General features: G+C 44.0%; 1 protein-coding gene across 6 annotated transcripts; it reads right to left on the bottom strand.

Annotated features, from left to right (window-relative positions):
* Window positions 1-737: 737 nt before the first annotated feature.
* On the bottom strand, window positions 738-27,678 carry MCUR1 (mitochondrial calcium uniporter regulator 1). 6 transcript variants are annotated; one of them, XM_060614764.3, is made up of 9 exons: window positions 27,096-27,676; window positions 18,793-18,930; window positions 15,216-15,319; window positions 14,373-14,474; window positions 12,803-12,844; window positions 11,944-12,015; window positions 7,900-7,953; window positions 6,475-6,589; window positions 738-1,689 (listed from the first exon to the last, which is right to left on the bottom strand). In XM_060614764.3, the coding sequence occupies exons 1-9, from the start codon at window positions 27,526-27,528 to the stop codon at window positions 1,655-1,657; spliced, it is 1,095 nt and encodes a 364-aa protein (XP_060470747.1). In that variant the 5' UTR covers window positions 27,529-27,676; the 3' UTR covers window positions 738-1,654. The 6 variants fall into 6 exon arrangements, with proteins under 6 accessions (XP_060470747.1, XP_060470745.1, XP_060470746.1 ...); XM_060614762.3 differs by lacking the exon at window positions 738-1,689 and adding an exon at window positions 2,074-5,134; XM_060614763.3 differs by lacking the exon at window positions 738-1,689 and adding an exon at window positions 2,074-5,392 and having other exon boundaries at window positions 27,096-27,675.

Here is a 27,678-nt window from a genome sequence, read left to right as displayed (position 1 = left end):
ATGCCAACCCAACCCTGAGGATCACCTGCATTTCTAGACTCAATTAAGCTATAAAAGTCATCTGGCATAAGCCACTGTTTGTTTTATGTTACTTGCCGTTGAAAGCACCCGATCGCTACGACGTAAAAAAAAAATACTCGTAAGTGCTCTCATGGGTTCGCTGAATACCTTGGTCCCGCAGGTTTCCATCTTTTCTCCGTGAAGTCTCATCACCCTTTTTCACAGATACCACAGACACACCGCCTCTCAGAATGATGTGAGGCTCACACACCACAAACTACTATAAAAAAGAAATAATAAAAAAATGCTTCCGTGTTAGGCACAGACGCTGGCTTTCGTGCAGTAAGGGACACGGTGCCACTCAGCAGCTGTTTCTTCTCTCCTGGGAGGACGGACGTCGTGGGCTCTCAAGTGGCCATGGAAGAACCGTAATATCTTCCAGAGACAGTTAAGTGCCCGAGCTACAACTGGGAGTGCAGCTCCCTGGGCCGATCTTAAGCTTCCAAATCATGAACTGATAGGGGACGGGGAGGATGAAACGGAGAGAAGAATACAAATTAGGACCTTATAAAATACCCACGCCTCGGGGCGCCTGGGTGGCTCAGTTGGTTGGGCGTCTGACTTCCGGTCAGGTCATGATCTTGTGGTGAGTTTGAGCTCCGTGTCGGGCTCTGTGCTGACAGCTCGGAGCCTGGAGCCTTCTTCGGATTCTGTGTCTCCGTCCCTCTCTGCCCCTTCCCCACTCATGCTGTCTTTCTGTCTCTCAAAAATGAATAAACATTGAAAAAAAACCAACCCAGCCTCAACTCCTTCCTCCTGAGAGTGCTGGCCTAGAAATAGTTGTGCGCGTACTTGTAACATGTAAGAGGCGACCCAAGGCCGTTGACGTTGAGGTGCAGATGCCCACATCCTTGTGGGTGGCGGTGGCCCCCGCGAAAGCTCCCCAGCTTCCCACAGTCTGTGACCCTCGCGTGAAAGCTGCGGAATTAAGGTAGACGCCACTGGCTGTACGATGCGTGGCAGAGCTCGGCTGGGGAAAGGCGGAGTCTTCGATTCCAGAAAGCAAGCTGTTTCTGGAAAATGCCATCCTTCGAGGCAACGTTCTTATTTTGGAGGACGTCAAAGGCCGGAGGCAAAGCCAAGGCTTTCGTTTTGCCGCACCGCGTGGATGTGAGAGCAGGACCAGGTGGATGGACGCCCCCCACCCGCTTTGTAAACACGGAGGCTGAGTCTGCAAATCATTGGAGGCTTTTTAGCAACTTTAAGGCTCATCCTCAAGTCCAGTTTATTTGACTCTCTACCATTGGTAGATTTCTGGTTGGAGACCATGAAAGGTACCTAACGTTAATTTATCAGCTATTTCACTTGTCCGCTTTCCCAAGGTGTCCACTTTCCTCGCATGCACACGCGGTTACACTGAAGGTCGCCTGCACAGCGACTCGCGAAGAGCTCCCTCTTCCAGAGCTGGGACGCTTACCCAGCGGGTCTCCAGGGAAGGAGCTGCCCCAAGGAACCACAGCACCCCTCCCTGCACCCTCCTGCTCGGCTGCCACCTTGGCCACTGGCTTTGGATACGTTCTTCCAGGCTTTGTCCCAGTGGAATGAGCTCTCCAATCACCAAGCCTCGGGGCGTGTGCTGGGCCTTTCCGGTTCTTCACCAGGAAGCTGGTCTGAGAGAGTTTTGCCCACCTGGAGAGAAAGGGGAGGTAAGAGGTGCAGAGAGGAGGTCTGATGGCATTGGAGTCTCGCCCCTCCTGAGCTTTGATCATGTGAGCTAAAGGGGCAGATTCCTTCTTGCTCAGGCTAGCCTGATTTGGATTCCTAACACTCATACTTCTAAAACTTGAGCTTGAAAACCTCATTTCCCCTCAAACAAGCAAAGGGTTTTACACAAGCATGCGAATTCTTTTGAATAATAAAAAAAATTTATTTTGTAAATCAAATAAGCACTTCCCAGGTTGTCTATACAAACCCAATTTTGGGGGTATTAGATTTTCTTATAATACACCAACGTTACCCTATGCAATTGGAGAGAGTAACAGTTAAAATACAGTGCACAGGTTGGTCTAGTTTTTCTCCATTCATTGAAAAATCTGAATGAAAAGTAGTCACACAGAAACAATTACATATTCTACTTTAGATAATAAAGATATTATACCCACTCTACAATAAAATGGAATTGAACGTTTGCTTAAGTAACGAAAAGGTTAATAAATGATTTGGGTTACAATCAAAGGAACGGGAGTGTAAATCTTCAGCAGGACAGGTATTTTCAAAATAGAACAAAAGGCTCGACATTCTCAAACACAGAGAATACAGAAGGAATAGCTTCCGCTTTACACGTTCTTGCTTTAGTGTCAGAAAAGCTGCAAATCTGATACACGTACGTTAAGGCCGAAGTTTCCTAGACGGGAGTTCTAGATTCGTTCGCAAAGGACGGCGACAGATTCGACGGAGCATGGTGGGGTGGAAGAGAAATGCTGGGCCGGTGCTGACATGGTTAATGCACAGGCAGAGGCAGGGATGCGGAGGAGGCTGAGACACAGAAGCAAGGCTCCTGTCACTAAGGGCAGCTACAAAGGGAAGGGCACGAGCTGAGCCGGGGCCAACCCAGGCAGGGACATGTTCGCTGTGGCTCAGGGTGTTTATTTTTAGAGTGTTCCCGAGACAAATTCCAGCGAGATGTCTGGTTTGAGTCAAGCCTTTCTTCTCGAACTTGACTTCTCAACTGAGGTCCTTGGCGTACTTGAGGGAAAAAATGAATACATTCGGATTTGGTTCTGTTAGAGACGAAGCTGGAAAACCGGCCGAAGGGGTAAGAACGGCCCCGAGACCAAACTGCTGTTTCCTGGAAAGAACCGTAGAGACAGGCAGGTTTTGCTTACTAATGGAGCAGGAAAGGAGTCGATTTGGAGTTTAGGTTCTTTAAAAAAAAAAAACCAAAACCAGGGCAGGCGGGAGGAGGAGGCAGGAATGCAGAGGCAGCCTCGAAGGAGACGGAGCCTGTCCGTTCGATGCCCTGCCTTGGGCATGCGTAGCTCAGGCACCTGTACCCACAGGGGCGTGTTGGCAGCTCTCAGCTCTGGTTAACTCCCCAGGGCCCGGACACGGGCTCCCTGTGAGTTGGGCCGGGCATCCTCCCCCTTCCTGAGATTAGAAATTAGGCGAAGGCCTAAATCCCCAAGTGATCTGAATCCCTCTGAGCCAGGCTAGTTCAGGGAATGGTCACGCTGCTCAGAAGCCTGGGCCAGCCAGCAGCGGGGAGGGCATGCTCGTATTTCTGGCCCATATGCTTTTCCCATAGAAGACCTCTGACCAAACAAAGAGAACACGGTCCCGGACCCTTGTAACCTCCACGGACGCACGCAACCTGAGCCACCCAAAGGCGGGTTCGTTGTTCCCAAGGTTGCGGGGATGGGGAGGCTGTCCTGTGCTGCAAACGACGGCAGAGCAAAATCCAAGGCCCCGCGTTCAGGGCCTGACGCAGCGCACGACTGCAAAACAGTGGGGATGTCACTTGGAGTACTTTCTGGCAGATGAAAGAGTGTCACCCCACTGAATGTCACTTAAAGACATGTTTTACCGGGAAGTAAGGTCACCTCACTTGTTTTTAACCTACACGAGTTACTGTTTGCTCTGAAACGTAATTGCCTACAGTGCTTGTGCCTCTTGGGGATTCTTTTAATTTTGGAGGAGTGTCTGCGCTCCAGGCCCTCTCTCCAAGCTCTTATTAACGAAAGTTGTATCTACATTAAGCAGTGGCAAACGTGGTCTTAATGGGATGTCATTTATTTAAATCTTTAATAATTAAGGCAATTGCTAAATGTGCAGTATTTTCTGGGGCTCCGTCCCTGAAAGGGGAAGAACGTACTGCCACAGTAGTTTATGGAGCAGTTGAGAGAATTCTGGATCAAGTTGAAAACGATTACATTACATTCACTTTGAAACTGATACCACCAATGCCAAAGTACTTGATTTTCATGCCTATTTGGAGTTCAGAATCTCTGTGCTAAACCTATGTTTTGAAAAAAGACAATGATTTACACTTCCAGAAGTTTCGAAATGACATCCAAAGGACAAAGGTAATTTGTCTGCCAACAGTGACGGTGGGTGATTTATTTCACCCGTTTGAGCGACACTTGTCTTCTCCACCGTACCAGGTCGCGTGCACACGTGTGTGTGGAGAAAGATGGAAAACGTGGCCTCCGTGTCCTCGTTTTAAAAATGCTTCTCCTCTCCCACATCAGTCATTCAAATAACATGAGAACGTGCTTCTCTAAAAGGACCCTGTCGGTATCTAGGCATTTATTTGTTTTAAAAACCAGAGGTAAGGCAGGCATAAGAAAGTCTTGAACAACCAAAGGAATAGACCCAGGTTTGGACGATGAGCCGGCATGACGGTTCTCTAATTTCCAAGCATATTCATTAAAGAAAGACTTGTGTAAAAAGTGCATCCGCTATCTAAAGATCTAGATACTGCTGCAGAAGGAAAACTAAGTGGTTCTTTTGCATGCAAAGCAGATGAAGACCAGAAGGAAGGAGACCATGTTGCACAAACTAGACTTCCATGCCGAGAATTAGCGCGTTTTCTAGGTAGGCAATGCCACAAATGGGAGTTACCTTACGGTTCTCACATCATGGAGACTTAAGTGAGAGGGTGGGAGAGAAACCTAGCACTCTGGGAGGTAAAAGAGAGTCCCCAGTACCGTTACAAAACTTCGTTAGGCAACAAGATTTTCTAGCTGGAAGGCACGTAAAAAATAACCATGACAATAACAAAGACAATGGAAATGAAGAGGAAAAAAATCTGCTTTGGGTGGACAGGAGAGGGGAATCATTAACACCCCAAACAACTGGGCCTGAAACACAGTTACCCTAATGTGGGGACTGGCTGATGGAAAGGACCGGGTCCTCAGGTAAAGAGGATTTGGTGCTTTTGGTTCAGTTTCGGTGATTCTTCAGCACTTAGTGAAGACGCCGAGACCCCCACGTCCTCTGACAAAAGATTTAAAATTGTGGAGAATTATGCAAATATTTACTGTTGATATGTCCCACAGGTTAGACCAAGTTCACTGGTCCAGCTGAGCGGGGTCTCCCACGCTTTGTCCACCACCGCTCAGCGTTACAAAGCCAACTAGACAGAAAAGACGAAAGGAACAATTATGAAATTCTTGACTCCTTTCCTTGGTCATATGTCCATAATCTGCATAAAATAAATAATACATGTTAAATCGAAACCAGGATTAAAATCTGGAAATGGGGGAGGGGGCGGGGAAGGACAGCAGTCTGGTTTTCTTAAGGCAGAACGATAAGGATTTCTTTAAACAGACACTTTATTACATCCACAGGCGATAAAATCCCAGAGCTACTGTTAGGCACGTAAATACAGACCCTGTAAGAAAAAAAAAAAAAAAAACAAAACCGAGCATAGTATTAGTTAACAGTTACTTAAGGAACAACTTTTCATTAAGAAAACACAGCTGTTTATCCACCTACCCACCAAGCAAAACAATGAACAAACGCAAGAAACTCAGATCGTCTGCTAATGTGCCACATTCCACGAGACACCTGCCCACGACAACACTCCACTACTTGGGGCACCAGGGTGGCTCGGGCGCTTGAGCGTCTGCCTTTGGCTCGGGTCAGGATCTCATGGTTCGTGAGTTTGAGCCCCACATTGGGATCGCTCCTGTCAGTGTGGACCCTGCTTTGGCTGCTCTGTGCCCCCCGCCCCTTTCTCTGCCTCTCCCCTCCTTGCACGCTCTCAAAAATAAATATAAAAACATTAAACAAAAAACAAAAAAAACCCCTCCACTCCTTCAAATCATCATCTTCAAAGTACAAATTACCCAATATTCAACAAAACTTTTTAATGAAAGCTGAGAATCACAGAAATTCTGTGGTCACAAAATACATGTATATTACAGGGACACACCCTTTAAACTAACTTCATGAACAAAATTCCACTTCTAAATGCTTTAGAAACGTGAAAATACTGATTAATCCAAAACGTTAAATAGGAGTTGCAACGGATGGCTAATTATATTCACATGTGAGTCTTCATTTCCTCTTCGGGCTCAAAAATTACAAAACCAAAATAACTCCTCACAGGGAGCGGGACCAACTGAAGCAGAGAGATCACAGTTCAAAAGCCTTTTACTCCATCCATAAAATGTTCTATCTTGAATTCCACTAAAAAAGTTTTCAAGTAAGTAACGACTGTTCGATGAGAGTAACTTACAAAATTAAAGATTCTGACCATCGTAAAGCACGTCGCTACACTACTAAGGGGAAAAAAGGCCAATTACGGTATGATGATCCATCTATTAGAAATTGTAAGGTGCCTTCTAATTTCAGAGACGTTACAATGTGAAAAAAATGTGTTAGAATCAACAAAGTGCACATCTTTGACTTATTTTCTAAATTTTATGTATTTTCAGCTGTTCTGAATGACTTCGACACAAAATAGCTTACCTGCTAAATATTTAATGTTATCAAGCTTGTGCGACTCCAGCATGGTTTTGAGGCCAGCGACCTCAGTGTCTATCTTCCTGTCGGTCTGGGTGACAGCCCGGTCTTGCTGGGCATGCTTTTAAAACAGAGAGAGTTTAAAACAGCGTTAAACCAGCTGGGATACCTCTGTCCCCATGGCTCCCTCCTAGGGACCCTCCCCAGCAGGGTACAGTCGGAGAGAAAGCTGGGGTAAGATTGAGGAGACCTGGGCTTTGCTCTCTGTTCTTCTGTCCTCACACTATGTGCACGGATCAGGGCCTTTAATATTTCTGTTACTTTATTGTAAGAATACAGTATACAATACATACAACATACAGAATCCGTACTGACTACCGATGTTACTGGGAAGGCTTCCGGTCAACAGGAGGCTATTGGTGGTGAAGTGCTCAGGGAGTCACAAGTTACATGCAGAGTTCTGATGCATGGGAGGGTCCCTAATCTCCCTATTGTTCAAGGATCACTTGTAGTTCCTTATGGCTAACAATTCAGGGAATGAGTAAGGAAATAAATGCCTGGATGAGTAGAAAATATTCTGGAGGAATATTCTATTCTCTGATGGAAGTGTCTTGTGAGTTTCAGAGGTCCCGAGTAACATAGGAGGGAAAAAAAAGTAATGCATGCCCTAAGTTCAAAAACAAAATAAAAAATAAAAAATCTCTATTCCTTATTCTTCAGTCACTGAGATTTAAACTTTCATTAAGATAATCAAACATTCTATTAAGTGCAAAAAAAAAAAAATCCCCAAGATACTCCACACTTCTGGGTGCGTACCCCAAAAACTGAAAGCAGGGACTCCAACAGGTACGTGTCCAACCACGGTTCATAGCGGCATTATTCACAATGGCCAAAAGACGGCAGCAACCCAAGTGTCCACTGACAGGATAATCCAAACGTGGCACGTCCATATAATGGGATATTATTCAGCCTTACAAAGGAGGGCAATTCTGACACGTGCTACAACACGGATGAACTTAAGGGCACTGTGCTGAGTGAAATAAGCCAGCCAGTCACAAAAGGACAAACACCGTATGGCTCCACTTCCATGAGGTCCCCAGAGTAGTCAAACCCATAGAGACAGAGAGTAGAACAGGGGAGAAGGGAATGGCGACTCAGCGTGTAGCAGGTGGTTTCAGTTCTATAGGTGGTCAAGAGTTCTGCAGATGGACGGCAGTGATGGTTGTGTCATGATGCGAATGTACCTAATGCCATCGAACTGTTCACTTAGAAGCGGTTCAGGTGGTGATTTCGTGTGTACTGAAAAGAAAACCCCTAGGACGCTGAGCCTGCGTGCATCCTCCCTATGACACATCACGAATGACAGTAACCATGCGTGGGATGAGGCAAAGATGGACACAACCATCAAGGAAAGTCAGTCTCACGTCTTACCAATGCCACCATTTCTGTCCTCATTTCCAGCAGCTTCCTTTCATTCAACGAATACTGAAACAAACATGTAACCCAGGTCAGATTCTGATTTATTCCTCTCTCCCTTTCCTCCTTCTGCATTCTCCGTACTTCCAAGAACACAGAACACTAGAGATCACCTCTGCTGCTAGCCCCTCTCCTTTAGATGCGTTTGCTCAACTTTCTGATTTCTAGCCACTCACTGCTCCAGTATCTGGATTCCTTTCATCACCATTTCACCCCCTACCTCTCTCCCCTGCTCCTGTGCTCTCTTCGCTGTGATGTCATTAGGCCCCTCCCACTAGGGGACCAATCTGCATGGCTGCTGAGTCAGATGCTTTTTGGTTGTGAGAGGGTTGAAACAAGTGGGGAAGGATGTAGTTTGGGAGTTATCCCTTCACAATTACAAAATTGGTCACTAGCTGAGGCGTAGACAAAGATAGGAATTTTATAAAGTTGGGGGAAAAACAGTTTCAAAGAATATTATTCTGTGACGCACATGTTGCCTAAAGATACAATTTAAGTACATCGATACAAGAAATGCACGAACCATCACATGTTGGTTTTAATTACACAACAACAACCCACTTGGGTGTTGTCACAATCCAGTGTTAATAAAGGAACAGACTAGCACTACCCAGAATCAAAATGGTATCTTGCCTTTGGCTATTAATGCTTATGCAAAGATTTAGTGCAATTTTGTTGTCATTGAGACCAAATTCAGATATACCACCTTAGCAATGGGCATTAGGATTTAACTGAGTTAATGAAAACCTATAATTTAAGTGAAAAATTAGCTTTTAATTCGTCACTAAATTAACACTGTTATAGGAGAGAAAATCAATGCTCTAGTATCTAGAAACATTCTAGCTATAAAATGTTCCCCTGGCAATAACAGGGGGATAGAGTATAAAAACAGTGATGCCCAGAAATGAAAAAAAAAAAAAAAAAAAAGAAAGAAAGAAAAGAAAAAGAAGACAAAAAAAAACCCAAAAATCAACAAAACCCAAAACCCCAAATCAAGGAATAGCCTAGGACCAAAGACTGCTCATCGCCTCTTTGTAGGTCAAGGTTTCAGAAAAGGAAAGAGCTATGCATCAAATCACCACAAGAGGGCAGGGTGGACTGGATCTTTCTGCAAACCTTGGGCTCCAGTCTTCCCTAAGTCAGTCTTGACGAAACAGAAAAGAAAAGCCTAAATCTTGACATGGCCATGGATTTTAGAATAACTTCTATGGGATTCCATCTTCCTGCACCCCAAAGCAGTTTATAGGCTGTACTGCTTTTGAAACTGGCTGGATGTGCCACCAGTTATATCTTTGAATCAGCATTATAACTTTATTTAATTTTATTACTATTATTTTTTAAGTAGGCTCCACGCTCAATGTGGGGCTTAAACTCATGACCTTGAGATTAAGGGTCGCATGCTCTACTGAGTCAGCCAGGCGCCCCAGAATGATAACTTTATTAAACGAGGAAAGGGAGGGTCAAATAACTCATCTTCCCCAATGCACACTGAATCCACGCCAGCTGCGAAACAGTATATATGGTTGTCCTGCATTTCAGAGTCTTCTAAGTTAAGGATTACTGAGAACTACTTCTCAGCTAAGCTAATAAATCACATAAATTCACTGGCTTTAGCCCATGTTTATCAATCCCATACCTTCCCATCTCCTAGATGTATTTCTTCCCCACCTGGTTAGCTATGGGCTAAATCAAGTGCATTCAGATTTTCTGCTAGGTACATAACCCATAGGGACAAATGTAATTAAAAGAGTTTCTCTTCTAGAGACTAATTGTATGCTAATGATTGTCAACTATTTTAGCGGTACGAGGTGATTTAATCTTCATGGTTGAGACGTGTTTTTTAAGACAAGAAAGACAGGTGACATGGGCCCAATAATTATTTTGGACAACAAGGCTCAGCTCAACTCTTGAAATCCAGACACAGTTCTAAAATAAAGTTAAGTACCTATTTGCATTTTAGTACTGGCTTCATTTATCATCGCAGCACATTTTGGTTACAAACTGTGAAAAACACGAAGTCAATGGACAAATGTGCATACTCAGTTTCTACAGGTGTATCCAGTTCCGTTTGTGAAAAATGCTTTGCACCCCCTATTTCTCATTATCCTAAGAATAAAGAGGCTATCTAACTACTGCTATCAAATTGAAATAAAGCCTGAAGAAGATGGATGGCTTAAAAATCGCTAGAGGCAACTCAACATGTATCTTTATTAGAACATATTCACTGAAGCATTATGTACAATCACTGAGACGTGGAAGAGGTAAGTGTCCGCTGATGGGTGAATGAAGAAAATGTGGTGTATATGGGGCGCCTGGGTGGCTCAGTTGGTTGAACACCTGACTTTGGCTCAGGTCATAATCTCACAGTTCGCGGGTTCAAGCCCCACGTCAGGCTCTGTGTTGACAGCTTGGAGCCTGGAGCCTGCTTCAGATTCTGTCTTCCTCTTTTTCTCTCTGCTCCTCCCCCACTTGTGCAATCTCTCTCTCTCAAAAATAAACGTCAAAAAAAAAAAAAGAAAATGTGGTGTGTGTGTGTATGTATATATGTGTGTGTATGAAATATTACTCAGCCATAAAAAGAAGGAAATCCTGCCATTGGGGACAACATGGATGGACCTCGGGTGATTAAATAAGGGAAAGACAAATACTGTATGATCTCTCTTACATGTGGAATCTAAAAAACTGCCCCCAAACCAAAAAGAAACCCCTCAAAACCCGAGCTAACAGACACAGAGACCAGATTAGTGGCTGCCACAGGTGGGAGCTGCAGGGTGGGTGAAATGGGTCAAAAGGTACAGACTTACAGTCGTAAACACTGTAAGTCCTGGGATGTAACGTAAGGCATGGTGACTACAGGTAATTGTACTATATTGTATATTTCAAAGCCTTTAAGAGAACAGATCGTAAAAGTTCTCATTGCAAGAAAAAAATTTTGTAACAACATATGGTGAGAGATGGTAACTAGATTCACAGTGGTGAAGGTTTTGCAATGTATACAAATATGAAATCATTATCTTGTATGCCTGAAATGAATATAATGCCGTATATGTCGATTATAACAATATAATAAACTTTTCAAAAAGTATTACTGTGAAAGTTCTGAGGGGGGAAAAAGTACTTATCTGCATCGTGTTTGAAAAAAGCAAGGGCAGCAGAACTGTATTTCCAGTTTTCTTGGGTCCCCGTATGTGATCCCACACATTGCTGTATGAGTACCAGTCGGCTTACTTACTCTAGAATCTTTTTTGTAACAAATGTATACAACTACTTTTCCTAATTAAAAGTTTCAATTTAACGTAACTTAAAGAATCATTTAAAATTTGCATTTCAAAACAATGCAATAAAGTCATTAAGATGTCTTTATTAAAAAAAAAAGACTATGCTTTGGAGTCTGCATCTCCCTCTCTGTCTCTCTCAAAAATAAACTTAAAAAAGCTTACATGGAAATATTTTTTTAATCCTGAATTTCAGTGTAGAATTTGATATTAATAATTTAATATTCAAGACAGGTCATGAACTTAACTTTTGAGAAATCAGGACCTGTGGAGGTTTAAGTCAGATTAAACAGAGCGAGATTGAGTTTGGTTTCTTTGGTAACGTCTAAGTAACACATAATTTAGTCTCTCTGAAATAAGATTCAAACTTGATTTGACCAAGATTTTAATTAAAAAAAGGTTTTTTTTAAAGATTTTTTAAAGATTTTGAGTAATCTCTACACACAATGTGGGGCCTGGACTCGTGTCCCTGAGATCAAGAGTCACAGGCTCTACGGACTGAGCTGGCCAGGCATCCCTCCAAAATTTGCATTTTAATGCCATTTTGGAAAGCATCAAATTTAAGCTCTAAGCCAAAAACAGAATTAAAGCAAAAACTGCCTACCAACAATACCTGGGTAAGTGTGTGCCAGCACTGCTGAGCTGTAAATAAACTCAGACCTGACCAAGTACGCTATCCTGCGGAGAAATGAATTCGCACTCGGTTTTTAAAGAAAGGACATACCAGTTCCTTCACTCTGCTCTTTTCTAGATTGAACTCTAGTTTGGTATCTGTCCGGACCTTGACCACTTCATCCTAGGAGGAGGGCAAAGAAAGAAAGAAGTCCACAGTGAGAAAGGGGAACCTTGGGGTGCGAAGCCTACAATGGTGACCCTGCGGGTTCTCTCCTGAGCACGGGGTGGGGCCAGGGGATCTCAGAGATACGGAGACACGAGGCCCGTCCCTGGCCAAGCCATGGCTGCACTCAGCCCTGTCTTGGAGTCCCCAGTCGCATACACAAACAATCCCCTTTTACGCTCAAGTCAGTCCAGGGGGGGTTATTGTCGCCTTCAACCTCAAGATTCCCAGGGTAATCTCTTTACAGAATTTGTGGCAAAAGTCATTCCCCGGACCACTCTGGAAAGCAGAGTTGGGCTCAAAGAAGGAAAATACTAAATTCTGGTTTACATAAGCCTTCTTTCTGACACTCACCAGAACCTTTTCTTCCTTAACATCCATGTCCTTTCCACTTAAAGAAGAAAAAAATCAAACAGCCGGCACAGTAAGCATTTAAAACCACAGGTCATTCTCCAAGGCCAGTCTCTTCTAAGAGAATCTAGAGGTTCCAAGTGGCTACCTTAGAATTTTTTAACCTAAAAATGACTTAATTCATCCGATTCATCCTAGAACACAATTTTCTTAACGAATTTGGTTACAGACATCACTAACTTATTCCGTGACTATGTTCTTAGCTAAATCTTCTAATGTGTACTTCTGAGACATATCACACAAATAATTAACAGAGAATTAAAGGGCTTCTGACATTATATTTGTTACTACGTTTATGTAAGTGCAAACAAGCAAGCAGGAGTGAGGATCTTACCATGACTTGTTGCTTTAACCGATGTAGTTCGAGGTTTATTTTCTAAAAACACATCAAAAAAAAAAAAGTCAAGGGTACGTTTAGAAGGTTAGAAAAAAAATACACAAAACCTGGTAATAAACACACATCAGGACAACGTATTTGTGCATGAGTTTTCCTGATTCTTTTCTCATTGAACACGAACCTCGCCGCATTCAGAATGAAATGTGACCTGCACAGCCCCCGCAGCAGAAATCTGTCATATGCCAGGAGGGTAAGACCACGCGTGTGCCTATCTTGAGATCAGTTTTAATTCATTTCGAAAGATACACAAAATCAATAATGCAATTGTTTTCAACATACATGTTTGCCTCCAGAGGCCCTGCTTTCTTTAATACCTCCTTCAACTTTGAACGAATTCTGCCTTCAAACAAGCTGATTTCAAGGACAAGTATGAGAGTTTCAAACTTTACCATTTCTAGCAAAAGAAGGAATCTTTTGCTAGAAGGCTTCTTACAAGACTAGGATGAACCGGTAATAAATGGACTTCCTCTACGGAACTCTAACGAGGACTGAAAACAAAAGGAAGGATGCAAACACAGCACAGGCCGCACTTTACAAACCACGGGATTCTTTATAGCACCACTTGGTCAAGAGAACCCAAATTTGGAAACAATTTTAATATGCACTTGACCCTTGAACAACGCAGGCGTTAGGGGTGCTGACCCACACACAGTTAAAAATCTGCATATAACTTCTGACTCCCCCAAAACTTAACTAATAGCCTACGGTTGACTGGAAGCCTCACCAATAACATGACACATATTTTGCACGTTATATGTATTATATACTATCTTCTTACAATAAAGTAAGCCACTGAAAAGGTAATGTTATTAAAAATCTTTTAATGCTTATTTTTGAGAGAGAGAGAAAGAGAGAAAGAGAGAGAGAGAGAGAGAGAGAGAGAGAAACGGTGTGAGCAGGGGGAAGGGCAGAGAGAGAGGGAGACACAGAATCGGAAGCAGACTCCAGGCTCCGAGCTGTCAGCACAGAGCCCGACGCGGGGCTCGAACCCACGGACCGTGAGACCACGACCTGAGCTGAAGTCGGAAGTTGAACAGACTGAGCCCCCCAGGTGCCTCAGAACAGGAAATGCTGTAAAGAAAATCCTAAGGAAGAGGATACACATTCACTGAACTGTGTAAGTGGACCTCTTCAGTTCCAACCCACGTTGTTCAGGGGTCAATCTCCTGTACGTCACAGGAAAATAATGTGGCACATTCACATGACCCTACAGACAGTGGACAAGAGCAAAATCTGCTGCTGCAAGCCACACTGCATGCTTCCCCCGGATGAGGTTCTGGAAAAGGCAAAACTGGCCAACGGTGCCACAGGCCAGGCTAGTGGTTTCCTAGCAGGGTGGGGGTCAGCAGATTTCTGAGATTTCTGGGGTCCCAGTAACATTCTACTTCTCGACCTGACTGGTAGCGGGCACCTGGCGAAGACACGTCTATCGTGCACTTTGTCTCTGCGTGTTGGGTCTCAACGCCTCGATGCTATTTTGTAAGGATGAGGGGCTCTTCGGCGTTACCTCATTTTCTGCTCTGAGGGCTGAAAATTCACTCTTCTCCAAAATAACCATATCTTTTTTCACATTAGCAATCTGAGACATGATTTGCTGAACAGTGATCTCCTAGGAAGAGAGAAACAAAACACATCAATAACCTGGGCGGGCCTAGGACGTCCGCCTCCTACCTGGTATCATCTTTGCGAGAAACCAGAGGAACGCGGACGTGAGAAAAGCAGCGCAGCGAGGCCATGCTCTCTATTAATGAGGAAAGGAAAACGGCAAAGACCAAGTGCAGTATCATCATCAAGCGTGCCACGGTTAGAAGGGTGGCAGTCTGAGGGCCAGCGGCTCACGAACACGCCGCCACAGCGCTGGCCAGATCGCCATTTGTTGCGTGTGGCTGGTGGACTGCAACAGTTTGTTTTCAAGCATAGTGAGTTTTCCAGAACGATTCTACAACAGTGGACAGAAGAGCTTCAAATAGATATCTTTTATGCCACTGGAATCATTCGCCTCTCAACTACTGGTTAAAAGTACCATATGCTTTTCAGAGGTGCCTGGGTGGCTCAGTCGGTTGGGTGACTGACTTCGGCTCGGGTCACCATCTCACGGTTCGTGAGTTCGAGCCCCGTTTCGGGCTCTGTGCTGACCCCTCGGAGCCTGGAGCCTGCTTCCGATTCCATGTCTCCCTCTCTCTCTGCCCTTCCCCTGCTCGTGCTCTCTCTTTCTCAAAATAATAAACATTAAAAAAAGAAATTAAAAAAAAAGTACCATATGCTTTTCAATAGAATATCATCCAAAAATATGTATCACAAATAACATCCCAGCTTCAGACTTGAAATTTGCTACAGTGCCCCAACTAACCTGCTGCATCTTGGTGACCATATCCTTGTAGACGATGTCCATATTGGCATCGGTGATCTTGACCAACGCAGAGACAGTGATTTCTGCTTGCTGGGTGGTAAACCCTAAGCGAACACACAGAGACAGTCACACTCTGGAGACTCCGTTTGTCAGAAAACAAAACAAAACAAAACCCAGAAAAAAACCCTTCACAGAAAGGGAGACAATGCAAAGAAAGGGAGAAAGTGAATTCAGAAAGCCCAGTGTGGCAGGAGGTGAGGAGACCAGAGTCCGGGCTGTGATGTGTCTGTCACTCTGGACAAGCATGACACAGCGGAGTCTATTTCCCCAAGTAAGATAAAGGGTTGGGCTGGTGTCCTCTAACATCCCACCCAGCTGTCAAAAATCATGTTTCCAGAGAATGTCTCATGACAAAGAGGAAGCCTGAAGTGTGGGGTCAAGGGAAGGAAAGCAAGACTCAAAACTACAGATGCAGTTTACTGCTTTTGTAATTTAACAAAGACCCTAGGTAATTTTTCTTTTTCTCTGTGTGGTCTACATTTTCTAGAATGACATGTCTTCCCAAATTTTAAAATGTACATGTTAGTAAAGAATAATTTACTTAAGTAGGAAAGTTCAACTGTTTTATAACCTGCATAAATCCGTCAAATCACCGACCATATAAAGATAACTAGTAATTCAGCTGTTAATTTATTTGATGTTAAAAAGACAAAATCATTCTTTTATGTTTCCTCTACAAGTCTCTTGGGTTACTTGTGGAGAGGGGGCCAGGTGCTACTCAGTAAATGATACTGAATTAAATTATATAAACATCCAACTCAGCAGTGTTACTGTTTCCAATAACTGTAGACGGTAATTTACATTTCACATTGGAAACCCTAATAAAAATGCTTAAAACCAAGTCCCTGGAAAGTAATTTTTTTTCCATTAAACACTTCTAGCCATAAGAACTACGGAAGAATCTACTGATTATTGTAATTAAAGGCACTTTGAATAAAGTTATAACTGATAACAATTTGGATCAGACGAAGCATGGGAGTAAAATTTTTAAAAACCAAAGGCAAAGTCTTGAAAGAAACAAAAAAGGACCTCCAAAGACCTACTCCCTTCACTTTACTCGAAATCCTTAAATTTTCAACACGTGGGTCATGCACATTTAGAAAAATCATCTAAAAGGTTACCCACCAAAATGTTAATGCTGTTTAGCTCTGGGGTATTGGGATTCAAAACAGTTTTTTTGTTGTTTCTTTTCTGCCTTCCCCATTTTTTGAAAATGAAAATGCGTCTTGCAAGTTTTGAAACTTTATGACAGGTTCCTAGTTAAATATAATTAGTTTGGCAGCGATGAGTAAAAGAGAAAGAGAAACCGGAGGAGAACTTATGCTGATGATCAACTCCACAACCTTATAGTTTATAGCCAGCTGTGGGAGGAGAAAGGGATAAGAAAAAGCAGAAGTTAGGCCTAAAAACCTGCCGGGTTACCAGGTACAAATCAATGTTTTGTGAGAAGGACAGACCAATACACGATCAGGGTCAGTGAAGCTGCAAGACGGACGGAACTTCTCTCAAGCAGGAGACACAGCCTCAGAGAAGAGGACAGAGGGTGGGGTGCTCCTGGACGGGTCCTTCTGGGCCTCACCCTACAGCATGGCGGACCCATATCGCTCCTCTAAGAGGCCTCGCGCCCTACACTGCAGTGGGTTCCTCCCAACACCGGTCTTGAGAGATGCAAACACTCAGGGGTCAAGGTTTGAAAACAAGAAAAGCAGGAAGTACACCCATCGGAATAAGACACTTTAAACATGAACAATTTTTATTTATCAAAACTAACTAAATCGACTTGTATGCGGGGGGAGGGGAAGTAAACCACACCTGTTAGCGGGACGTAGCTCTGAGGCCATCTCGAGGCCACTGCAGCTACCCTGCCACTTAGCAAAATTTGTGACGCTTCCTCACCAACCCCACGCACCTGCGTGGAGCGAAACCTCCCCATTATCTTGAATGTGTCTTTTTACGTTGGGTTACTTTCAATGCAAGAACACGAGGTCCATCCAAAAAAAGAAAAAGTAGGAAGACTTCTGCTTATCAAGACAATTCTTATGCCCCTCTTCTCACTTATGCTCTTCTTTTTCAAATTCTGAGCTGAAAGACACTTTGGTGAAAGAAAGGCCTAACGTTTCAACTCTGAGAAGCAAAGTGGTGAAAATTACGATACAGTGCTTGACCGTTTCTCCAAAGTGCGTTCAAGTACACGGTATTTCCTTTAATTCTCAAAAGGATCTTCGGAATTCTTATTGCGCTGACGCTACCGATGAGATGAAGAGATGGAAACTGGGAAGAATGACAGAGCTGCCTGGCTGTGCAGCGGGGCCCCGGGCAGAGCTTGAACCCAGAACTTCTAACTCCCCTGCCCAAGCACGGCAGAACTCACACCATCGCGTGTCCTGGGCAAGTGAAGCACAGGGTAGCCCGGAGAAACAGCCACACAGGGTAGTAAAGGGTCACAGTACAGAGAATGAGAATTGGTGTGTCGGTCTAGATGAGACAAAAAGAGAACGTGGGGCACCCGTGTGGCTCAGTCAGTTAAGTGTCAGACTGCGGCCCAGGTCACGATCTCATGGTTTGTGAGTTCGAACCCCACGTCGGGCTCACAGCTGTCAGCACAGGGCCTGGAGCCCGCTTCAGATCCTCTGTCCCCACTCTCTCTCTGACCCTCCTCCACTTACACTCTCCCTCTCTCTCAAAAATAAACATTTAAAAAATAATAATAAAACACAAGTAAAAGAGAATGTTACCTATGTACTGAAGGCACTTTCGGTAAATGTCGTATATGTTAGAGCTACCTTTCATGTTAATGAACAGCAAAAGGGAAAATATTAGACTATTTAAAAATGCCACAAGTTAGAATTATTAGCAACTGCTGCTCAGGAAAATTTTAATTTCATGAAAGTTTTCAAAGCACACATCATGCATAGTAATAAAGCTACCCCTTCTATGCTACAGACAGCTGTCACAGGAACCATTCCTGACTTTTGCTAACTTGTGTCTAAATTTTTAGCTAGAACGCTGTCCTTCTAGAATGATGTCATAAAAAATACACTTCTTGGGGCGCCTGGGTGGCTCGGTCAGTTAAGCGTCCGACTTCGGCTCAGGTCACGATCTCGCAGTTTGTGAGTTTGAGCCCTGTGTCGGGCTCTGTGCTGACAGCTCAGAGCCTGGAGCCTGCTTCGGATTCTGGGTCTCCCTTTCTTTTCTCTCTGTCCCTCCCCTGCTCACACTGTCTCTCTCTGTCTCTCTGTCTCTCTCTCTCTCAAAAATAAATAAACATTAAAATAATTTTTTTAAAATACACTTCTCTCGGACAGAGAGAAAATGGGTGGGAAAAGTCTCAACTGTACCAATGAAGCGAAAATGTCCTTAAGCAAAAAATACGAACTTAAAAAACACAGAGTGAGCAAAAGATTACCTGTAGACTTACAAGTCAAAGAATAATATGAGAAATTAGATAAGATCATGAGAAGTCATATTTTACAGCGTTTTTTTTCCTGTGGCATTGAGCTTGGCACAAAAGGATTACCATTTTCTTCGAGTAAACACACTAAGGCATGGGTGTCGAAGTAGAGCTTCCTGTTCCCACAAGAGGTGAACTCCCTCCTTTTGTGCTCCACATCTCTCCTGTGTTCCAGCTGCAGGCTTCCAGCAGACAGGCTTAGTTCTAGAAAGGACAGGACAATAAAGCTCAAAACAGGACCTGGTGGTAAAGGAAAGCCAGGAAAGAACATGGCATACCTCAAAAGCCTAACTGGTTTTTTGTACGTTTATTTTTTAAAAGTAATCTTTACACCTAAAGTGGGGCTCAAACCCACAACCCCAAGATCAAGAGTCGCACACTCTTCTGAATGAGCCAGCCAGGCACCCCTCTTTTTTTTAAACAGCTTTATTGAGATGTAATTCACATACTATGCGATTCACCCATTTCAAGTGTTTAATGCGATTTTTACTATAATTATAGAGTTCTGCAACCTTCTCCACAGTTAACTCTAGAACATTTCCATCATCCGAAAAAAGAAACCCTATATCCTTTAGCTATCACGCCCCAATCTCCCTACTCCCTGACCCCCATGCAACCCCTTATCTACTTTCTGTCTCTACGCATTTGCCTACTCTGGGCATTTCATAGGAAGAGATCATAAGGGATGTGGTATTTGTGACTGGTTTCCTTCACTTAGGTGAGGTTTTCAAGGTTCACCCACCTTGTAATTACGTGCACTTTTTATACCTTTTTATTGCGGAATCACATTGTGTTTCAGGAATATACCAATTTTTTTCTTATCTGCTCATCAGTTGAAGGACGTTTGAGTTGTTTCCACTTCCTGGCTATTAGGAATGATGCTGCTGTGAACGTTAGTGTATGAGATTTTGTGTGAACCAGTTTTCAATTCTCGTGGGTATATATCCAGGATTCAAACTGTTGCATCATATAGTGACTGCTCAACCTTATGAGGTTATGACAGGCTATTTTCCAGGCCATTTTTCATTCCCAACAGCAGTGTCCGACAGATGCAATTTCTCTACATCCTCAACACTTGAAATTGGGGTTTTTTTATTATTATTATAATCATCCTAGGGGGTATAAAGTGGTATCCCATTGCAATTTTATTTTATTATTATTTTTTTTTTTAGATGTCTCTTCAACTATGGTATTTACTTATTTGTTCTCTACGATTAAGAGTCTGTTTCTTGGCTTACCTCTCTCTCACCTTTTTCCCCCTCTGTTTGTGTCTTAAATTCCAAATATGAGTGAAATCATAGGACTTATTTCGCTTAGCATTGTACTCTCTAGCTCTATCCATGTCTTTGCAAATGGCAAGATTTTATCCTTTATGTGACTAAATAATATTTCAATGTATATCTTTACCACATCTTCCCTATCCATTCATCAGCCGATGGACCCTTGGGCTGCTTCCGTAATTCGGCTGTTGTAACTAATGCTGCAATAAACATAGGGATAGTCCATTGTAGTTTTCATTTGCACTTCCCTGATGCCTGATGTTGAGCATCTTTTCATGTGCTTAGTGGCCATTTGTATATCTTCCTTGGAGAAATCTCTATGTCCACTTAAAAAAAAATTGGGTTATCTTTTTATTATTGAGTCGGTTGTTAAGAGCTCTTTATACATTTTAGATAAAAGTTCCTTATCATTTATATGATTTGGAAATATTCTCTCCCATTCTGTGGGCTGGCTTTCACTTTATCGACGGTGACTTTTGAAGCACAATAGGTTTTTATTTTAACGAAATCCAATGTATTTATTTTTTGTTCCTTGTGTTTCTGGTGTCATATCTCAGAAACCACTAGCTAATTCCAGGACACAAAAATTTACACCTGTATTTTTTTCCTAAAAGTTTTATAATTTCAGCTCTCATATTTAGGTCTTTGATCCATTTAACTTTTACGTGGTGTGAGATGAGGTTCAACTTCTTTTGAGTGTGGATGTCCAGTTGTTTCAGCATTATCTTGGAATTTGTCAAAAATCAATTGGCTGAAAATATAACGGCTTTATCTCTGGGTTCTCCATTATATATCACCGATTTATATTTGTCCTTATACCAATGCCACATTTTCTTGACTACTTGTAGCTCTGTAGTGTAAGTTTTTATATCAGGGAAGAGTCATCTAGTTTTGTTCTTTTTCCAGATTGCTTTGGCTATTCTGAGTCCCTTGTATTTCCATATGAATTTTAGGATCAGTTTACCAATTTCTGCAAAGACGACACGTGAAACTTTGAGAGAGATTGTTTTAAATCTGTATATTAATTGGGGGAGTACAAATTCAATCCATGAACATAGGATGTCTTTCCATTTCTTTTTTTTTTTTTTTTTTTTTTTGGTTTTACTGTTTATTTATTTTTGAGAGACAGAGACAGAGTGCGAGTGGGAGAGGGGCAGAGAGGGAGACACAGAATCTGAAGCAGGCTCTAGGCTTTGAGTTGTCAGCATAGAGCCCAACGCAGGGCTCGGACCCACGCACTGTGAGATCATGACCTAAGCCAAAGTCAGACGCTTAACCAACTGAGCCACCCAGGCGCCCCTATGTCTTTAATTTTTTAATAATGTTATGTAGGTTTCACAGAAGAGCTGACACTTGAACACAGGTTTTAACCACATGGGTCCGCTTATACACAGATTTTTTATAGTACAGTACTGTAAATGTATTTCCCCATCTTTATGATTTCCTTAATAACATTTTCTTTTCTCTAGCTTACACTATTATAAGTATATGGAATAGAACACACGTCATAGACAAAATATTATATTATACACAACTGTCTATTAGGTGAAGCTTCTGGCCAAGCTATTACCAGTTAAAGTTTCAGGAAGTCAGAAGTTAAACACAGATTTTCAACCATGTGGAATGTAAGTTTTGTGGGTTTTTATGTTAAATTTATCCCTAAGTATTTTATTCTTTTTGATGCTACTATAAAGGGTATTGTTTTTTAGATTTTTTTCAGATTGCTCATTCTAGTGTAGAGTAATGCAACTGATTTTTGTTTTTTGTTTTTTGTTTTTTTACATTTTTCATTTTGATCTTGTATTCTGCAATCTTGCTGAACTGGTTAATTAGCTCTAATGGTTTTTTAGCAAATTCCTTAGAGTTTTCTATGTACAAGATTATGTCATCTATGAAGAGTGATAGTTTTACTTCTTATCTGGATGCCTTTTGTCTTGACCGGGTCAGAACTTCTAGTACAATGTTGGATGGATGGTGATTTGCTCCTGATCTTTGGTGGGAAAGTATTCGTCTTTCACTATTAAGTATGATGTTAGCTGTGGGTTTTTCACAGATGCCTTTCCCCTTTTTATCTGAAGGGGTGCTGAATGTTGTCAAATTCTTTGTCTTTTGAGATGATCATGTGGTTTCTCTTCTTTATTTTTTTAATATGGTGCAGTACGTGAATTGATTTTCAGATCTTAAATGAACCTGCTGTTCCTGGGACAGAATCCCCTTTTGTCACGATGTATATACTCCTTTCTTACATAGTGCTGAATTTGATTTGCTGCGTATTTTGCTGAGGATTTTTGTGTCTTTATCCATAAGAGGTATTGGTCTATAGTTTTCATTCTTTGTGATGTCTCTGTAAAAGCCTATCTTTAGAGAGAGGTGTCCTAACAATTTGTATATTATCTTTTCTATGAATTTCTGTGCATTTAGCCACAGATCCAACCCATTTTGTAAACTTGTTTCGAGGTTCCCTGGCTTTTGTATTTCATGAACCATAAAAATAGTTTTAAAAAATATGTAACAATTGCAATGCCAATGAGTAATTCTGTCAAAAAGGACATTTAAACATAATAGCTCCTTACTATTACAATACTATAAAAGGCACTTTGACAGCAAAAGAAAAAAAAAAAAGAGATGAACAATATAAAAAAAAAAACCTTTCAGGGGCGCCTGGGTGACTCAGTCGGTTGAGCGTCCGACTTCGGCTCAGGTCATGATCTCACGGTTGGAGTTCGAGCCCCGTGTCGGACTCTGTGCTGATAGTTTGGAGCCTGGAGCCTGCTTCGGATTCTGTGTCTCCCTCTCTTTCTACCCCTCCCCTGCTCATGCTCTGTCTCTCTCTGTCTCTTAAAAATAAATAAATGTTAAAAAAGTTAAAAAAAAACCACTTTCATTTAAATGTAATAAACATAGCTGTATGAAAATATTGCCTCATATTTGTCCTTACTTTTCTACGATGCCAGGTTTGGAGAAGGGTGGTAGAAGAAAGAACAGTCACTACTAACTCAGAGTTCAAAGGTTTTCTCAGCAAGATCCCTAGGTGACTAGAAAGATAGTTCAGCTCCTATAGTCAGTCCTTCACCTCCAAACATTTTAAAGGAAACTGCACGTAAGCAAAAGTGTGGCATGGACAGGACCCTACAGATCTGATGCTTGTCTGTAAGCTACAGCAGTGGTTCCCACCTTGGAAAGAGGCTCAGTTGGTATCAGGTACAAGAAATCCAATAAGCATTTTGTACCAAGCGCGGTTTGCAGACTGATGAAATACAAAATGCAACAGCTATCATATGTATGTGTGAGTTTAAGGGTTAAACAACAAAAAAAAAGGCCCTTACTTTCAGAGAACTGTTAGCCTACAGTATAAGGTCCTTGGCAAGGGGCAACCGGATGGCGCAGTTGGTTAAGTGTCCGACTTCGGCCCAGGTCATGATCTCATGGTTCATGAGTGTGAGCCCCATGAGCATTGGGCTCTTTGCTGTCAGCACAGGGCCTGCTGTATTCCCCTCTCTCTCTGCCCCTCCCCCACTCATATTTTTTTCTCTCTCTCAAAATAAATAAACTTAAAGAAAAAAAAAGGCGTTGGCAAAGCATACAAATACAGAGCCTGTCCTAATTTAGCCCACACTTGCCCTTTCAGCTTTCTTTCCAGCCACTGAAGCTATTCCGTTTCCTGCACTTACATAACCTTGGTACTCCAACCTTAAGTCTGCTCTGCCCCCCTTTTTCAACTGGTAAATTTTACGAAACCTTTTTACGCTTTTTCATTTAATTTTACAATCTGCTAAGCACATACTAAGTTCCGGGCAGAGCATTACACTCCTCTGTATGGTTCTGTCTGCAAGTTCCACCCAGGGCAGGGGGCAGCCTTGATTGCTCCTTATCTGTGTTCTCAGCCCAGTTCAGACAGCTCGATCACAGCCCTCCCTGTATTATTCCCACATCTGTATCATCCATTGGTCCAAACATCCCAAGAGCAGCCAATCTTAGTCACGTTCACATTGTTAGCATCTAGCAGAAGGCCTGGCATGCTGCAGGCCAGAAATAATTTTTTTTCTTTTAATGTTTATTTATTTGAGACAGACAGAGAGTGTGAGCAGGGAAAGGGCAGAGAGAGAGGGAGAGAAAGAATCCCAAGCAGGCTCTGCACTGTCAGCACAGAGCCCGACGTGGGGCTCGATCTCCTGAACCATGGGATCATAACCTGAATGGAAATTAAGAGTTGGATGCTTTAACCAACTGAGCCACCCAGGTACCGCCAGAAATTTTTTAAGGGAACTCTATGATCTGGATTATGAGACTGTCTAGAGAGAAAATTTGAAATCAACTCCTTTCGCCTCTTCACCAATGATCTTTCTATTTTACATTAAGTTGCTCAGTTAAATCTGGTCTTTCTTCATCCTTTATGTCCAGTCCTGAGATAAAAGTGGCCTCCGTAAGAAGAGACCCGAATGTCTGCCTGACACAGAACAGACCTAGCTCGAGAAACAGTGGGGGTGGACAAATGAATGACCGAATCTCTTACGGGGCTCTCTAGAGGTTACCCCACCCATCTTTCAACTGTGCTGAACTGTCCCATGGGTCGCGAGTTGAAAACACTGGAGTCTAGAGGTGGCTTGTGAAGAGTGATGGAGTTTTCTAGTATCGAATTTCTTGTTTAACCAACAAAAATAATCACTTGTGTGATTTAAAACCTCTCTCTCTCTCTCACACACACACACACACACACAAAATAAACTATCACAACTACTTTCGAAGCAAGAGCTAATTCCAAACTTCGATACCACAGATTTTTTTTTCTTGTCCAAAAACAACTGGAATTTATTTCAGTCGCAAAATATGTACTGCCATCTGAAAAGTGGAGAAAAGGACTGGACACTTGTCACTTGGCAGGCCAACCTCTGCTGACAGAAGCTGCATGTCCTGCCTTCTGTCAAAGGGCAGAGCCTGAGGACGACCAATATTCTGGCATGTGGAATACCTCTGACTCATTTTTTCTCCTTTATGGTGACAACACAGTGAGGCCCAAGAACTGGGAACTCCTACCAATAACCAGGAAGCAAGTAAAGGGAGCTATGCTAAAGCGTCATGTGGAATTCTCCTTTGGAGGGACCATCAGGCTATCAAAAGGATATTAAAAATGCATACAAAAGCAGCCCAAAGTTGGCCTTGAACAGAGGAGGAAGCCAAGCACAAACTTCCTATTCGTAACATCCTTAAGTCTCAGTAGCTCTGGTACTGAACACCGCATGAGGCTGGAGGCAAAGGACCAAAACTTATGCTGCTAGTTAATGGGCACACACACTCCTTAAGTGTGTGCTGTCTGTTTCCCCATAGTTAGGCATCCGTTCTCACTGTGAAGAATGAGATCCTTTGGGACTAACCCAATAGGACCTCCTTCTTGACACACTGTCAGAAAACTGATGAGAAAAGGCTCTTCCCCTTTGCCCCAGCATCTTGAATTATGAAATGAAAATAAATCACAAGTTACCAGCCTGTCAAAAAAAAAAAAAAAAAAAAAGAAAGAAAGAAAGAAAGAAAGGAGCAAAAGCACTGAAATAAAGACCAAAGCCATCTCTAACTCAGAATTACTGCAGGACACTGACAGAGTTCACGACTCTTTCTCCACTCTTTATGCATAAAGCTTCCTCCCTTCACTTTCTTCCTCTCCCAGTTTCTCCCCCAGCCACAGGCATTCTCAAATTTTAGACGCAGTCAACATTCACAGGGCATTTCTACTGAGAAAAAAATAATAAATAAATAAATAAATAAATACCCATCAATGTGTAGTTACTGATGGCTACCGACTCATACCTATAGCCCACCCAAAGTGATATTTTTGCCCTTTGCTAATTAATAAATTTTTTTTAACATTTATTTTTGAGACAGAGAGAGACAGAGCATGAATGGGGGAGGGTCAGAGAGAGGGAGACACAGAATCTGAAACAGGCTCCAGGCTCTGAGCTGTCAGCACAGAGCCCGTCGCAGGACTTGAACTCATGGACCGCGAGATCATGACCTGAGCCGAAGTCGGCCGCTCAACCGACTGAGCCACCCAGGCGCCCCATGCCCTTTGCTAATTAATAAAGGTGACCACCAATGATGGGATCTAGTAAGCAACCATTTGCTGTCTAGTAAACTGAGCCTGTTTTTGGACTTCCCTAATCTTTATGCAGGGCAGTGACTGCCCTCACCTTCCAGAATTTAATCAAATGCCACCTTCTGAATGAAACCTATTCTGATAACCCCATTTAAATCCATAGCCGGAGGCCCCCCTCACTTCTAACCCTTACCACCTCTGTTTTTTTTCCCCTACAGTATTTACGTACGTATATGTAAATTACATGTGTATGTGTAAGTTAAAGCTATCAAGCCGTATCATCTCCTCTGCTAGAGTGAAGATCCGAGATTTTGTCAATTGATACAGCCCAAGGACCCAGAAAAGTGCGAAACACAGAACAGGCAACTAGTGGTTAAGGAGTTAATAAACCCGTTAGAGTAGGGGGGGACACGTGGGGGGGCGCCTGGGTGGCTCAGGTCAGATCTCACCGTTTTTGAGTTCCTTGGGAGTCGGGCTCTGTGCTGACAGCTCAGAGCCTGGAGCCTGCGTCCGATTCTCTGTCTCCCTCGCTCCCTGCCCCTCCCCCGCCCACTGTCTCTCTTAAAAATAAATAAATCTAAAAAAAAAAAAAATCCATGAGAGTCGGAAATAAAATGGTAATAAGCTCGCAGACCCCCGCAGCCGCCCGCACCCCAGGCGCGACAGGACGCACGAGTCAGCGGCGCCCACGCGGCGGCTCCCCGCATCCCGGAGCACCTGCTCCCCGCCCAGCGCGCGGTCCTCCCCGCAGCCCGAGCCAACAGCGCGACACACACCTGGTGCCCGGGACTCCGCGTCATTCGGCTCTTCCCGGCTGGCCAAGGCCAGGCGACCGCGGGTCACCAGGGCAGGGCACCACACAGACCTTCGTCCCCACGCCCCAGAGGAGCCCGGCGACCTCGGCAGACCCGACCTGTGGGTGGCCGAGCCTCCCCCCCCGACCCAGCTCGGGAGGTTAAAGCCAGAGCTGCCCCCGCATCCCGCGGCCGCGCGGCCCTCACCTCTCCTGGAGGAAGCGACGGGGGCCACCCGGCCGCGGCACAGGTGGAGGAGGCCCGCGGCCGAGGCGACGCCCGGGGCGAGGCCCCGCAGGCACCTCCCAGCGCCGCCGCGACCGGCCGGGGGCACGGAGGGCCCCGGACGCGAGCGCTCCCGCTCCGCGAGGGGCCGGCGCGGGGAGGCGGCGGCGGCCAGGCGCGGGGAGGGCACGAGCAGGAGGAGGAGCAGCGGGGAGGCACGTGACGCTCCGCCACGGGCCGCCGGGGCGCGGGGCCGCAGCGCCCCCAAAGCCCCCGGCAGCGCGGACAGGCAGTGGCGCGCCGGGACGCCGCGGCCGTCCGGGCTTCCGCAGCGGCCGGAGGGCAGGAAGAGCAGAAGCCGCCGGCGGCCCGTAGGGCGCTTCGGCCTCCCGCCCGCGACGAAGCCGCACTCCATCGCCACGGCGGTCACCGGCCCGGGCGCGCGCTCATGCCGCCCCTCGCGCGGCGCCGGCCCGTGTCAGACGGCAGGAGCGAGCGTGGGCGGCGGCCTCGGCCCGCCCTTTCCTGCCGGGCTGCCGGGCTGCCGGGCTGCCGGGCTCCGGAC

The sequence above is a fragment of the Panthera onca genome, chromosome B2, assembly GCF_046562875.1.
Source record: "Panthera onca isolate mPanOnc1 chromosome B2, mPanOnc1 haplotype 2, whole genome shotgun sequence".
Taxonomy (NCBI): Eukaryota; Metazoa; Chordata; class Mammalia; order Carnivora; family Felidae; genus Panthera; species Panthera onca.
This window is presented reverse-complemented; position numbering and strand designations above follow the sequence as displayed.

What these genes read in the sequence shown, in the direction of transcription:
- MCUR1 (XM_060614762.3), bottom strand. Translation starts at nt 27,528, where the DNA reads ATGGAGTGCGGCTTCGTCGCGGGCGGGAGGCCGAAGCGCCCTACGGGC. An exon ending in GTGTTTACTCGAAGAAAATG is followed by an intron (nt 15,320 to 18,792) that starts GTAATCCTTTTG and finishes GTGTTCGCTTAG; the next exon opens with GGTTTACCACCCAGCAAGCA. An exon ending in AGAGCAGAGTGAAGGAACTG is followed by an intron (nt 7,954 to 11,943) that starts GTATGTCCTTTC and finishes TGTTTGTTTCAG; the next exon opens with TATTCGTTGAATGAAAGGAA.